The sequence below is a fragment of the Cyprinodon tularosa genome, unplaced genomic scaffold (assembly GCF_016077235.1).
Source record: "Cyprinodon tularosa strain WSP-4 unplaced genomic scaffold, ASM1607723v1 ctg79, whole genome shotgun sequence".
Lineage (NCBI taxonomy): Eukaryota > Metazoa > Chordata > Actinopteri > Cyprinodontiformes > Cyprinodontidae > Cyprinodon > Cyprinodon tularosa.
In genome coordinates this window covers 2,722,975-2,736,868 of record NW_024039551.1, presented here as the reverse complement: position 1 = coordinate 2,736,868, position 13,894 = coordinate 2,722,975, and the positions used below count along the sequence as shown (strand labels likewise).

Below are 13,894 nucleotides of genomic sequence, written 5' to 3'. Positions count from 1 at the left end.
GCAGCTCTTGGCTAAGAGCTGGAAACTCAGATTAAGGTCTGCCCTCAAAGTCAGAAGCAAGACGCTGAAGCAACTCTTGGACTCTGCTGAACTAACAGTCTCTGGACCCATCAGTTCCCTCTCTCTCAAAGAGTAAACCGGACCACTTCAAGGTATTCATCAGAATATTCAAAGACTCATAACTCATCTGTTCGTTTGCTAATCAAACTATCATCTCTGCAGACTCCAGTGAACCAGCCCCTGACCAGTTCCCTTGCCAGTACATTATCCTTGTGTTTATTCTTAATAAACTCTGTTAAACTTTTATTCTGCCTCCGTGTGTGTTCTGCATTTTGGGCTAGCTCTGATACCCATCATGACAATAGCACTTCTGGCTTTGTACTCGTGACAGTGCAAAGACAATGAAGTTGAATTTTAATTCTAATTCTAATGTAATTCTGCATGGTGGAGCAGTTTGTAACACTGTTGCCTTGCAGAAAGAATGTCCCGGGTTCGATTCCCAGCCAGCAGCCTTTCTGCATGGAGTTTGTATGTTCTCCCCATGTATGTGTGGGCTCGCTGCGTTGCCCTGCAATTGACTGGCGACCTATCCACTGCTGCAAATACCAAATATATTCACCATCTTTTACTCACTAACACATCTGTTTCGGCCTCAGTTAAACTCCATTTTTTTCGCTCTTGTACCTGCAGTTGCCATTTTCATTAAATCAGTATAATCAGCTGGCTCATTTAAAGACACGATACCATTCATGTATGACATTTATCAATGAAATTCTGCATGGTTTTGGGATATATTGGCAGGTTCAAATGCGATGCTAAGGTTGCTGCTTTGCTAATACTACCCAAAGATAATGGGGCACAGGTGTGGTACTAGTTTTGATGTCATGACATGGGGACATCCACACGGAGAGAGGAGGTTTTGCATTGAAAGCAAGAGTGGAAAAATGGCACACAAAACAACTAATAATTGATAAAAAGATTCGAAATAGAATTTAAAATCCTCTTTCTCACTTATAAACGCTTAAATGGCCAAGCTCCATCTTACATCAGAATTATGATTGTTCCTTATGTTCCTAACAGAGCACTTCGCTCTCAATCTGCAGGTTTACTAGTGGTTCCTAGAATTTCTAAAGTAGAATGGGAGGCAGATCTTTTAGTTATCAGGCTCCTTCCCCTGTGGAACTGAAACTACCAGTTTCAGTCCGTGAGGCCGACACCCTGTCTACTTTTAAGGCTAGGCTTAAAACTTGCCTTTTTAATAAAGATTATAGTTAGAGTGGCTCAGGTTATCCTGAGCTATCTCTATAGTTATGCTGCTATAGGCTTAGACAGCTGGAGGACCTAGGAACCCCTTTTCATCATTCTGCTTCATTCTATCTCTATTCTCCTATTCTGCAGAATCTGTTAGTTTAATCTCTAACATTATGCTCTCTCTGCTTTTTCTCATAGCAGCTTTGCCTCGTCTGTTCCTGTTTGGCTTTGACACTATCCTGAGAGAGAAATATCAGCTGTGCTGCTGCCATCAACACCTTTGTTTATAGATGTTGGAGATTGTCCTGTTTTTCAGTGTGTTCCTGTTTCTCTGACTGTGACTGGCTGGGTGTGCTCTTTTCATCCTCTGACATGGGGGCTGGCTCTAAACTTGTCTGCCTTGCTGTGTGTTTCCTGGACGAGGCCGCCTTTTATAGTTGCCTTTTGTATCTTTGCTTCTTTCTGTAGATATGTAGATATAGATATGTCTGCTTCTGTCTCCTTGAACCCCAGTCAGCCTCAGCAGATGGCCGCTCACACTGAGCCTAATTCTGCTGAGGGTTTCTTCCTGATAAAAGGGAGTTTTTCCTCTCCACTGTCACTACAAGCATGCTTCATGTGAGGGATTAGAGTCAATGAGTCGATACAATCAACTGGTTTTCCTTAGATAGAAAACTGAATCAATTTGACTGTATGATCTGGTGAACTTAGTGCCTTTGGATGACATGAGTTGTGAATTGTTGTTATATCAATAAACTGAATTGAATTGAAAATACTGCAGTGCCAAAGGGCAATATAGTTTACATTCGAAGGCCTAAAAAAATAAGAGTCAAAAGTGTTGCTTTTGTAGGTGGTGTTGATTTGGGGGATGTTTTCTTGACATTATGTGGAGGCTTAGCGTTAGCCTACTTTAAAGGCCACAGCCTACTTAAGTACAAAATATCCACACATTTGCAACCAGTGTACTCTTGTTCTGAAAGCTAGTTCCATGAAGAAGATGCACCACCTCACGTGGTCTAAATGGCCTCTGCCATCATCCGCTAGAAAACCTTTAGAAAACCTTTGAGGTGTACTGGAACGGGGGACTTGCATCACAAATGTACAGCCAACATAACTGCATTACCTGTATGGGGCTGTGATGATAATAAAATGTTGATATGGACTAAAATCTATGAGAGATTATTTCTAAAATTTGTTTTAATATATGTCCTTTCAATTCAAATTAGTGGGTTTATATAGCGCCGATTCACAATACATGTCATCTCAAGGCTCTTTACAGAGACAAATCAACCAGATCATCTAGTAAGATAGGTTCAAAGTTTTCTATCTAAGGAAAAATAGCTGATTGCATCGACTCACTGATTCGAAAGGAATCCCACACACAAAGGGGTGTTTGAATCTATATGTCACTGTTTCCAAACAAAGCAGATCTTTACTTATCTGTTTCTTTAGCTTAGCCTCTGCTCTGTTACCCAAGGTCCTTTTCTTTATGCTAAATATTTTGTGTGACGTTGTTGTGCATTGTAAAGATTCTTTCAGAAATTATAATAATGTCATTACAGATATAAATTCTATTGATTCAATTGAGTAAATTAGTGACCAATTCAATGACTGTATCTGTATTTATTAGTAATTCAGACTTTCTGTTACTGAGTACATGCAAGCTCTTGTGTGAGCGAAGTTCTTGTTCTTGTGCCCACTACCTTACGTAGACACTACTTTGCCTCTGACTCATTAAGAACCTCCATTAAAAGTCTAAAAAGCACATCTATGATCTGTGTTAGCCACAAATATGAGATGATTACTGGCAGACTAACAGACGCCCGAGGAATCCATGGAGAAGCCAGTCTGACGGATTACAGTTTAATTTGCTGCCTAAATAACTGATTGCAAAATTGATTTGTGATGGAGAGGGAGAGCATTAATGATTCAGTAACTGCAACTAAACAGGAAGCACTGAGATGTAGAATGTTTTAGAGCATTTTGGTTTTCGCAGGATGACTTGGCAGGATTGCATGACCGGCTGGAGGGGCTAAAATGTTTTTTCATATTGCTGTCTACTGCAAAATCTGCATAATGTAAGGACAAAGTAAGGGCGGTAAACTTGATAGACAGACAGAATTTTCAATGGGCTGAGCTACTGTATAATAATACTTGTATAATAAGAAGGTTCACAGATTGAATGTTGCCTGGATAATTTCTCTTTAGAAATGCCACACCAGTTTTTAGATGGTACAGACAACATTACTTCATAATATCAATAATCGTTTTAAAGGTACACTACTTTACTTTACAATTAAATGCTGTCAATCAATTTTTACTCCATGTAAGTGTCAACTAAAATCATATTGAAATTTAGACTCTTTAGTGCTGCTAAACATTTCCAAAGTGAGTGACTGATGGTTCATGTGTGATTTAAAACGTATTATATTATAAAAGTCCTTGAACTACTTTTACACTAAAATTTTAAGAACCCACAAACTAAAATCAGATTCCCTTCTATACAATAACGTACACTTGTTGTTTTAAATTGACAAACTAATAAAGTTACAGTAATAATTCTACAGTCTTCTTGGTGTTTTTGGTTTATTTTCCTCCAAATGCCTCTAGATTAAGGTTCTGTTGTATGCGTTTCACCTGACTGTTGTCCCTGCTATCGAATTAACACATTGACCATTAAAACGTTGCAATAAAAATACAATTAGGGCTGAAACAATTAATTGGATTATTTGTGACTAATGCATTACTGAAATAATCGTCAACTGATTTAGTAATCGATAATGGTTAAATGGAGTATAGAGACCTTTAGATGACAGAGCAACCCCACTTAGAGCAGTCATTATATCAAGAATGTAAAACAATTTTGAATTATAGGTATAGTTGAGGATTTTCTTTTTCCAGGTGGATCATCAAAATAAGTGGTCCTCCTGATTGTCAATCATTCTGGTGATATGTTTACGTAAGCCCGTCCTACGTGCTCGTCCCTATTTAAATCTGAAAAACTCTCACGAAGAGAAAACACAATTAGAAGAAATTTATTGATACAATTACTTGGTGTTTGGCTCTCAGACCTCGGCAGGATACATAGTGCTGAATTTTAAGAGATATGCATGAACAGGAGTAGAGAATAGGGCTGTTTCCTCCCAGGCCTGAAACTGGTGGTGGAGTGGAGATAGATGAAGTTGGTCAGTATATAGACTGCTGTTAGTGAGATGCTAAGCTGAGCTTTATGGGGAGATCCAATGGATTGCATGAGCTGATACTAGAGCTTCACTCAGGGACCTGGAAGATGGAAGTCCAGTTGGATAACACAGGTTGAGAGAACCTGTCCATGATGAACAAGCATGAAGCGACAGTGGAGAGGAAAAACTCCCCATTGGGAAGAAACCTCTGGCAAAACCAGGCTCAACATGGTGGTCTTCTGCCGGACCGGTTGAGATGGGACGCGGAATGCAGTAAGAGTCCGGGAGGAATGAAACTCTGATGAAGTTTTAGCTACGATGGTGGAGGAGGGGCTGGAGGTGGGTTGAAACAGGGTCATCTGAATGAAGTCACAGCGCAACCGCCGCTTTTACACAGGCACAGACAGGTGTGTATCGGAGGCCTTTTAAGATAACTTCAGATGCCGATTGGGTTTCGTGGAGGTGTGGTTCAAAGCTGATTGACTGTGTCGCAGGTGGATTTAGGCGAGCAGTAAGCTTCTTCAGTTGAACTTCCGCCTAGGCTCCATTTTCACTTATTGGTGGGGAGTCTGACATAGTGGAAAAATGCAAATCTTTTGGAAAGTAAGCTTGTATGAGAGATGCAAACAGCAACTCTTAAACAGAGTGTGCACGAGGAGAAATAGGCTTGTGCATTCTCTCGCACGTGTTTAATAGGGGCTCCCTCTTGGGCGCAGTACAGGGTTGTGCATGTGCATTTTTTTTTTAAAGTGGAAATGGCGGGTCTTTTCAAAAATTCCCAAAAATCCACCACTAAACCTTTTAGATATAAAAACTTTTTCATCTGTCAATATGCTCTATGCAGAACTCCTCAATGGAAAAAAAGCTGTAGTTCCATCTTGTTTAATTCTGTAAACAAAACTTCTTTAAGGACCCTTTTGTTGTCTGATTACTAATTGATTAATCAAAAAAATTATTGACAGATTAACCAATTAGCAAAATAATTGATTGTTGAATGCACTACAGCATGCTGAGAGCACAGAACAGCGTCAGCTATAGCAGCCCTACCTTTTATCAAATGAATCTAGCTAATAATTGTCTGAGCATTTTATAGCGTTTGCATAGAGCAGTGGTTCTCACTCCCTGTCCTCAAGTACCACTGCCTTACATGTTTCAAATTTCTCCTCGCTGTCTTACACCTGAAACAATGATTAATAGGCTTCTACAGCACTGAGGGCTACTAAGGATGTACATGTTATGTCAAGGCTTGATGACGTTAAAAATAAGCATGCAAGTTAGATTCAGGTTAAATGCACAACATAAACCCATGCAGTGTGATAAATAACAGCGTGAAGGCAACATTCAAGTAAAGATAAATATATAGCAGTGCTGGCTTGTCTTACTATACCTGTTTGTCCAGGAATTCCCGAGCGTCTTTCTCAATGTGTCCTTCATAAAGGTTAGTGGTGAGGCTCATTAGACCCATCTTTGACAACCCAAAGTCTGTCAGCTTAATGTGCCCCATGGAGGTGATCAGTAGACTGCATGTAAAGAAAAAAAAGGTATTGACACAGCTGAAGACAGAAAAATAAGCTTTCTTGCTGATGTGTCCTGAAAGTTTTTATTTTTTCAATGCTATTTTTTTATGCTTTTTTATACTGATTGGCTGACGTCAGCTAATCATGTGACAGCAGAGACTCCTCTTCCTTGGATGGCAAAACAAATACCACAGACATAGAACATGAGCAGCAGCTCTTAGCAGTTTTTCTCAATTTTACTTTGAAACCACCAACTTTAAACATGGTACTCTCATGCTCTGCCTATGGGTGTACCAACCGACAAGCAAGAAAGGACGGCATCTCATTTCATAGCTTCCCTAGAGACACAGAAAGAGCAAGATGGGTGGCTGTCATGAAGAGACTAAGCTGTCAACCAACTACACCTGGAGAGTTTACAGCAATCACTTTTTAAACTGTTGGCTATTATGCTTAAATTGTTGCTGTAGAGATTTTTTCAATAAAGAAAAATGTGGAAATAGTCAAAAACAAATCGAGAGTTTCATTTTTAACAGGCATGCAGAGTTTCCCCAGCATATAATAAGCCTAGAGGGCGGCTAAGCTTCACTCGTCTCATCACAAGGATGAGGTGAGTGTATTCTAAATGCATCGATGTTTGAGAGCTACATAAAACAGTGAGTAAGGCTATGTTCACACAGCAGCCTGAAGTGACCTAAATCTGATTTTTTTATGCACAAATGCGACCTGTATCTAATCTTTTCATGAGAGTCTGAGCAACACACATCCGATTTGTTCCAATATGACCCAGACCGCTTGGATTTGTCGTCCTGAATCCAATACGACCTAATCTTTTCAAATACGACCTGAGTCTGAACTGCCAGGTTGCATTTATCCGACCTGAATGTCATTAATACTCAACAGAGGTCACCATTCTGCATCTAGCTACGCAGAAGCGGGAAGAAAAACAACCATGGGGGACGATAATGCAGATAGCAGTCTTTATTTTTAACCTTCTTTAAAAGATTGTGTTGTTAATGCCTTGGCTGAGGTTAGGAAAGAAATGGAAGATTGCAAGATGCGCCCCAGTACTACCATCCATGTTTACTTCTGTAAAGGAGCACCCTCGCTTGTGCCGTCATTGTGTCCTCTACTGTGCATGCCGGACACTTGAGTTGAGTGATTGTAGTTCACACAGGAGATCACATACAATATATGTGGAAATGTGAATGACCATGCAAACAAATCCAATTTCACAAAAAAAAAAAAAAAAATCAGAATTAAGCATTAATGCCTTTAGTGTGAACATAGTCCAAATGTCCAGTCCAGAAGAAAACCTCCCAGTCTGAACTGATATTTCAGCGGCACGCAGTGCTCTCCCCGGTATGGTTTTAACATGCATGGGCCTACAGTGACTTTCCCGAAAAGTACGATTGGCGATTTACCAAATAACTATACAAGTCATGGTAGGTGAATTTGTGGAGGTCCGACGGATGGCAGTCTTGAATCGGTGAAAAAAAGCTAGCAGACAAGTTATTAGGATCCTGCACTCCAACATGAGAACGTTTTGCTATGTTGCGCTGTTATAACTTCCCATCTACATATTCCACACATGTAGACAATGTTGGGTTGACAGATTTTAAACTCATTTTATCTTAAATCTCTGTAGTAAATATTTCACTGTATTTTTAGGTACCATGGTGGTGTAAACAGACAGAGGTCACATGACTGCACGTCCTCCATAGAATCACAAAGGTATTCCATTTCCAGCACCTCATCAATTGTCTGTTATTGAATCATTAATGTAACTGTAGTTAACTGAAGCAAGCAAGTTACCACAAAAACAAAAAGCACGTTAACGAAAAAATTGACAAATTCACTACTGTAGAACGAAGAACTCACTTGTCAGGTTTCAGGTCTCTGTGAACGATACCATAGTTGTGTAGATACTCCAAGGCCAAAACGGTTTCAGCAAAGTACATCCTTGCTAGCTCTACAGGCAGAGCCCCGATGTTCTTCAGCAAAGTGGCACAGTCCCCACCTAAGAGACACACAATCATTTCTTTGACCCAAGAGCAACTTCAGTCATTTTAATCTCAATCTGAATATATTCAGCGTTTTTCTTGAACCACAAATATATAGCCTCACACGAGTGTTGGGCAGCGTACGGTTAAGTATCTTGAAATTTGCGCAAGAGAAATGTATCATGTACACTATATTGCCAAAAGTATTTGCTCACCTGCCTTGACTCACATATGAGCTTAAGTGACATCCCGTTCCTAATCCATAGGGTTCAATATGACGTCGGTCCACCCTTTGCAGCTAGAACAGCTTCAACTCTTCTGGGAAGGCTGTCCACAAGGTTTAGGAGTGTGTTTATGGGAATTTTTGACCATTCTTCCAGAAGCGCATTTGTGAGGTCGCACACTGATGTTGGACGAGAAGGCCTGGCTCTCAGTCTCCGCTCTAATTCATCCCAAAGGTGTTCTATCGGGTTGAGGTCAGGACTCTGTGCAGGCCAGTCAAGTTCATCCACACCAGACTCTGTCATCCATGTCTTTATGGACCTTGCTTTGTGCACTGGTGCACAGTCATGTTGGAAGAGGAAGGGGCCAGCTCCAAACTGTTCCCACAAAGTTGGGAGCATGGAATTGTCCAAAATGTCTTGGTATGCTGAAGCATTCAGAGTTCCTTTCACTGGAACTAAGGGGCCAAGCCCAGCTCCTGAAAAACAACCCCACACCATAATCCCCCCTCCACCAAACTTTACACTTGGCACAATGCAGTCAGACAAGTACCGTTCTCCTGGCAACCGCCAAACCCAGACCCGTCCATCAGATTGCCAGATGGAGAAGCGCGATTCGTCACTCCAGAGAACGCGTCTCCACTGCTCTAGAGTCCAGTGGCGGCGTGCTTTACACCACCGCATCCGACGCTTTGCATTGCACTTGGTGATGTATGGCTTGGATGCAGCTGCTCGCCCATGGAAACCCATTCCATGAAGCTCTCTGCGCACTGTTCTTGAGCTACATGAAGTTTGGAGGTCTGTAGTGATTGACTCTGCAGAAAGTTGGCGACCTCTTCGCACTATGCGCGTCAGCATCCGCTGACCCCGCTCCGTCAGTTTACGTGGCCTACCACTTCGTGGCTGAGTTGCTGTCGTTCCCAAACACTTCCATTTTCTTATAATACAGCTGACAGTTGACTGTGGAATATTTAGGAGCGAGGAAATTTCACGACTGGATTTGTTGCACAGGTGGCATCCTATCACAGTTCCACGCTGGAATTCACTGAGCTCCTGAGAGCGACCCATTCTTTCACAAATGTTTGTAAAAACAGTCTGCATGCCTAGGTGCTTGAATTTATACACCTGTGGCCATGGAAGTGATTGGAACACCTGATTCCAATAATTTGGATGGGTGAGCAAATACTTTTGGCAATATAGTGTATTTAATGAAAGCACTTACCTTTCATAAGTTAAGCCTTGATAATATATAAGTACATTTTCTTCTTCAGTCTATATATCCTGACACCTCCCAATGATTATATTAATCTTCAGAGTGTCATATTTTCACATCACCCCTTGCAACCTCAAAGATGACTGTTTACAGTTGCTGTAACTGTGCAGCTGAGGTGATCTGATCACAAGTGGACCAAATTGCGTCAGTATGCTCATTTCCATACATACACCGCCATATTACTGCATCTGATTCAGTTGATGTCAGATAGAACATCAGTATGTAAATTTGGATGCCAGCACTGCTAAAGATATTTCTTTGTTATATATACTCAAGCTCTGTTAAATTATTTAGTATGCTTTAAATTACAAGTATCATGCTTCTTGGCTTATATATAATCAGCAATTGCACAAAAAAATTAGAAAAACTGTTACACTGTAATACTTGCAAAATGATCCACTGGGTAAAGTGTTATATTTTATATTTTCATTTCATTCATAGCCTCAGCAGTGCAGTTTCTAAACCACGAAATAACATGCTAGATTGTCTTCTTTTACAAACAACTAAATCATTTTGGTATCTGTCAAGTGTTTGTGGTCATTGTTTTTCTCTTTCAATAAATTTAAGAAACCATCAAACATTTTTAACAAAAACAGGTTTCTTCTTCTTCCACCACCCGTCTTTATAACAAACAAAAAGCCACAGCAAGCAGGAGAGTAACATCTATATGCGATGCAAGGATCTAAAATACAATTATTAAGCAAAAAATATTGTCAACTTTTCACTGCAACTAATGTGTTTTTAAATCTAAAATACCTCTGTATGAGTAGAGAGAGACCAATAGAGTTTATGTTTGGAAGAAAAGGCCACCTCTCATATTTTAAAGGGGAACACAGCTCCAAAGGACACAAATCTCATATGGGTGAGTATCACATGATGTAATAAGGTAAAATCAAGGGGCCAATATAAAAAAACCCTGCGTTCTTCTTTAAGTACGTTTTAAAACTGAAATATGTTTTATCAAAATTAAACCCCACTCCTGCAGCTCTGAGGAAAGACGGCAGCGAAGTGAACAATGTTGCAGCACATCTTTAGATAATGTTTTCTAATTAAAACCATCAGCCTGAGTGTAAATGCTATTTTTATAAAAGGGAGTTTATTTGTTTTTTTTCCCCCCAAGCCCTAATGTATTGACACAGTATTCGATGGAGCAAGTTTAACACATCCAAGCTAATTTTATGATCAGAAAGAGCAAAACGTGCAAATATATTTTATTTTATATATTAAAATATAACTATTTTTACTACAGCAAAGCCAGCGGCTCAAGGATGGATTTAGTTTTACACTTGCACCTCCAGATCCAAAGACCTGAGAATGACCAAGAAACTTTGATGACCAAAATTTTCTGGTCTTTGACAGAAAGAGGGGTGCAGGAAGCCATGTTTATTAAAACAGAAAAGCCATCACTGAAAAGAGGGGGAGGATTGTGGCTTCAGCCCCCGAGCATCTACAGCTGTGTCCTGAACTCATTCTGAAGAAGTTTTACAAGTAGTGTCATCGTGATTCAAATGGCCAAATACAAATCTCATATAAAACAACAGACCAATGACCCAGAAAAACAACTGGTAGCTTACTTCACATGTTCTTAAGAGGATGGGCCTACAGTTGCTGAAAAAACAATACAACTACAGGTTGCTCTAATGCAAGCTGGCAGAACTGACAAAGAATCCTATAATGGTGTGGAAATGTTTCTAGAAAAATTGAGTCCAGTTAAATAAAACCAACTATATCCTAAATAAATTTCTAACTTTAGCCTGCTCATTATCACAATAAGCTGCAAGAAACGCTTTTTTTTTCTTTTGCCAAGTAAGCTAAAACTGATTGACTGCTGTCAGTGAGAGACTCAGAAAAAAAGAATTACTTCTTTTCCAAATTGAAGGAGGAGCTTCAAGATTTAGGAAGGTTTCTGCTAAACAAAGGCGTTCCAGATTTATAATTAAATGACCAACAATCCAACAGTCAACAATAATAACTGAAAACATTTAACTAGATCACAGCTGCAGGGCGCCGCTTTGTGAGAACAAAAGGAAATGAGATTAAATTAAATCAGAGGACATGAATAATCTTTTATTAGTCTCCCATCCATTATACATCAAGAACTTGTGGTGAGGTTGAGATGACAGGCAAAACCGAAGTAAAACTATAAAAAACAAATACTCTCTTGTGTTTTAAAGACAACAACACCCTGAAAATCTCCCCCCATTGATAATTCTTTTTAATGGAAAAACCTTCACAAATGTAAGAAGTTTAATAAGCTAACTGAATATAAATTATGTGTATGTAGCAAAGAAAATAGAAGGGCAAGCAGGATATGTTCTTTATCTAACTCTATCTCTGACATTTAGTAAGATCCAGTTACCTTCCACATATTCCATAACCATGCAGAGATGGCGGCGAGTTTCAAAGGAACAGAACATGGACACAACGAAAGGGTTCTCTGCAAAAGTCAGGATGTCCCTCTCCACAAACGCCTGCTGGATCTGGTTCCTCAGGATCAGATTCTGCTTGTTGATCTTCTTCATGGCAAACCGCTGACGTGTCTCCCTGTGCCGCACCAGATACACGGCACTGCAGGAGACCAAACAGGGACAGAGGAATAAAAAAAGGGGTTGTGTTGAACATAGAGTTCATTTAAAGCAGATTTATAAAATGTTTTTTTTAGGTTCAAGACATTTAAAGTGTTTTTTTTTTTTTTTCCAATTACTCCAAGCCTTTCTCTGCATCCTAAGCCATCTGAGGCGGCTTTTATCATGCTGCAGCATATGCACGGGTCAGGATAAAAATGACAGTGTGTTATACTTCCCTTTAAATCCCTGGGGGCTGATTATTTCCTGAATCCATTTCAAATTATATAAGATACTTTCAAATCAATGAAAACCTCATTCCCTGACTAAATGTTAGACACGGACCATATAAAATGTCTCCAATCCAAATCCAGTTGGGTTTTTTTTTAACTCCCTGATCCTTTTAATATTTTGAATGCAAAGAAGTAAAAAAAATAGAGCAGTGCTTTCGATTCTGTTTGCTTTGGTTCTTTTGTCATGTCAAAAATTATTTGTCCAGGAACTTGGATGCATCTCAGTTTATAAAAAGCGTTTTTTTTTTACTATAAACCATAAACATAGTTCGGTGGCAAACAAAGGATCAGACTCTGAAAAACCTTTCATCTGTTGGTTTTCTGCTCATAGATTAAAAGTACCCCCTTTATATATTTTTGCTTAAATTGAAAAAAATGCAGAAAGGACCGTGCATTGTTACTTAAGAAGGCAAATTATTTTCAAAACTAAAATAAAACATTCAAATATTGAGCAATCTAAAAGTATTTATCCTAATCTTGTTTGATAGAAATGTAAACTCTAAGAAAGCATTAATTATTTGTTTTCAATGGAATAAATGATCATCAAATAACAAAAATGCTACATCATTTAAATACCAAAACAGATAACCATATATCAAATAACATTTAAAATATATACATGCTTTTTGCATTATTTTGGGCTGCTCAGTGGCGCAGTGCCTTGCCCTACTGCCTTGCAGAAAGAAGATTCTGGGTTCAATTCCCAGCCTGGGGTATTTCTGCATGGAGTTTGCATGTTCTCCCTGAGCATATGTGGGTTCTCTCAGGATACTCCAGCTTCCTCCCACAGTCCAAAAAAAAATGACTGTTAGGTTAATTGGCTTCTCTAAATTCTTAGATGGATGGATATACATTGTTTTCTTTACCCATTTTGTTCCCGATAGTTTTCAAAGGTATTGTTATATAAAGCTGCATTATGCAACGCTTTGGCTGAAAAACCAACAGATCTATTAGAAGCAACAAACACCTGAAGTGAAGTTCAGCAAACACACACGCACAGAAAAAAAGTTACTTCACAATATTTGTCATGAAACAGAAAAGTGAAGAGAAGATGGAAAAAGAGGGAATGAAGGCTGCCAAGGCGCTGAAGGCAACACCAAACAAGCTTCATGAGTTTCCCAACCAGTAGTTATTGTTTTCTCCTAAAATCATCTGAAAGTAATAATAAATTTATATCTTTTCTACAATTTCAACAAGTTTCGTCAAAAGAGACACATTACAAGGGGAAACTATACCCACAAGGAACCTTTTGGTGGCATAATAAGAGTTTTTGCCGTAATTACTTCTAAACTACAAATAGTCCAGACTGAAACATCTACATATCCACGTCACTAAATATTGGACTTCATCAGAAAAATTAATTACATCTTATAGACAATCTATTGGGTCACCTGAAGAGGCCTGAGGATAAAAGATCTCCTCCTAATCTGATGTTCTTATAGGACGAGGAAGAGTGGGCAAATATAAAAATTCATTTAAAATATACCTTTATAGAAATCTTTATCAAAATGCGCTTAAAATGCGATAAATAAGAGTTACAAAATGTGCACACTTTGGGAAGCCAAGTTATTGCAGATGTTTTTCTTTTTTATT

At 39.1% G+C, this 13,894-nt stretch overlaps 1 protein-coding gene across 5 annotated transcripts in view; it reads right to left on the bottom strand.

The window, feature by feature from the left end:
- mast1a (microtubule associated serine/threonine kinase 1a) overlaps positions 1 to 13,894 on the bottom strand; it is a 143,714-nt gene that overhangs the window by 24,189 nt on the left and 105,631 nt on the right. For all 5 annotated transcript variants that reach the window (XM_038271104.1, XM_038271103.1, XM_038271105.1 and 2 more), the window contains 3 exons: positions 11,804 to 12,012; positions 7,829 to 7,967; positions 5,821 to 5,953 (listed from right to left, as the gene is read on the bottom strand). In XM_038271104.1, the coding sequence (XP_038127032.1) occupies positions 5,821 to 5,953; positions 7,829 to 7,967; positions 11,804 to 12,012 (481 nt within the window). The remainder of the gene's footprint in view (positions 1 to 5,820; positions 5,954 to 7,828; positions 7,968 to 11,803; positions 12,013 to 13,894) is intronic.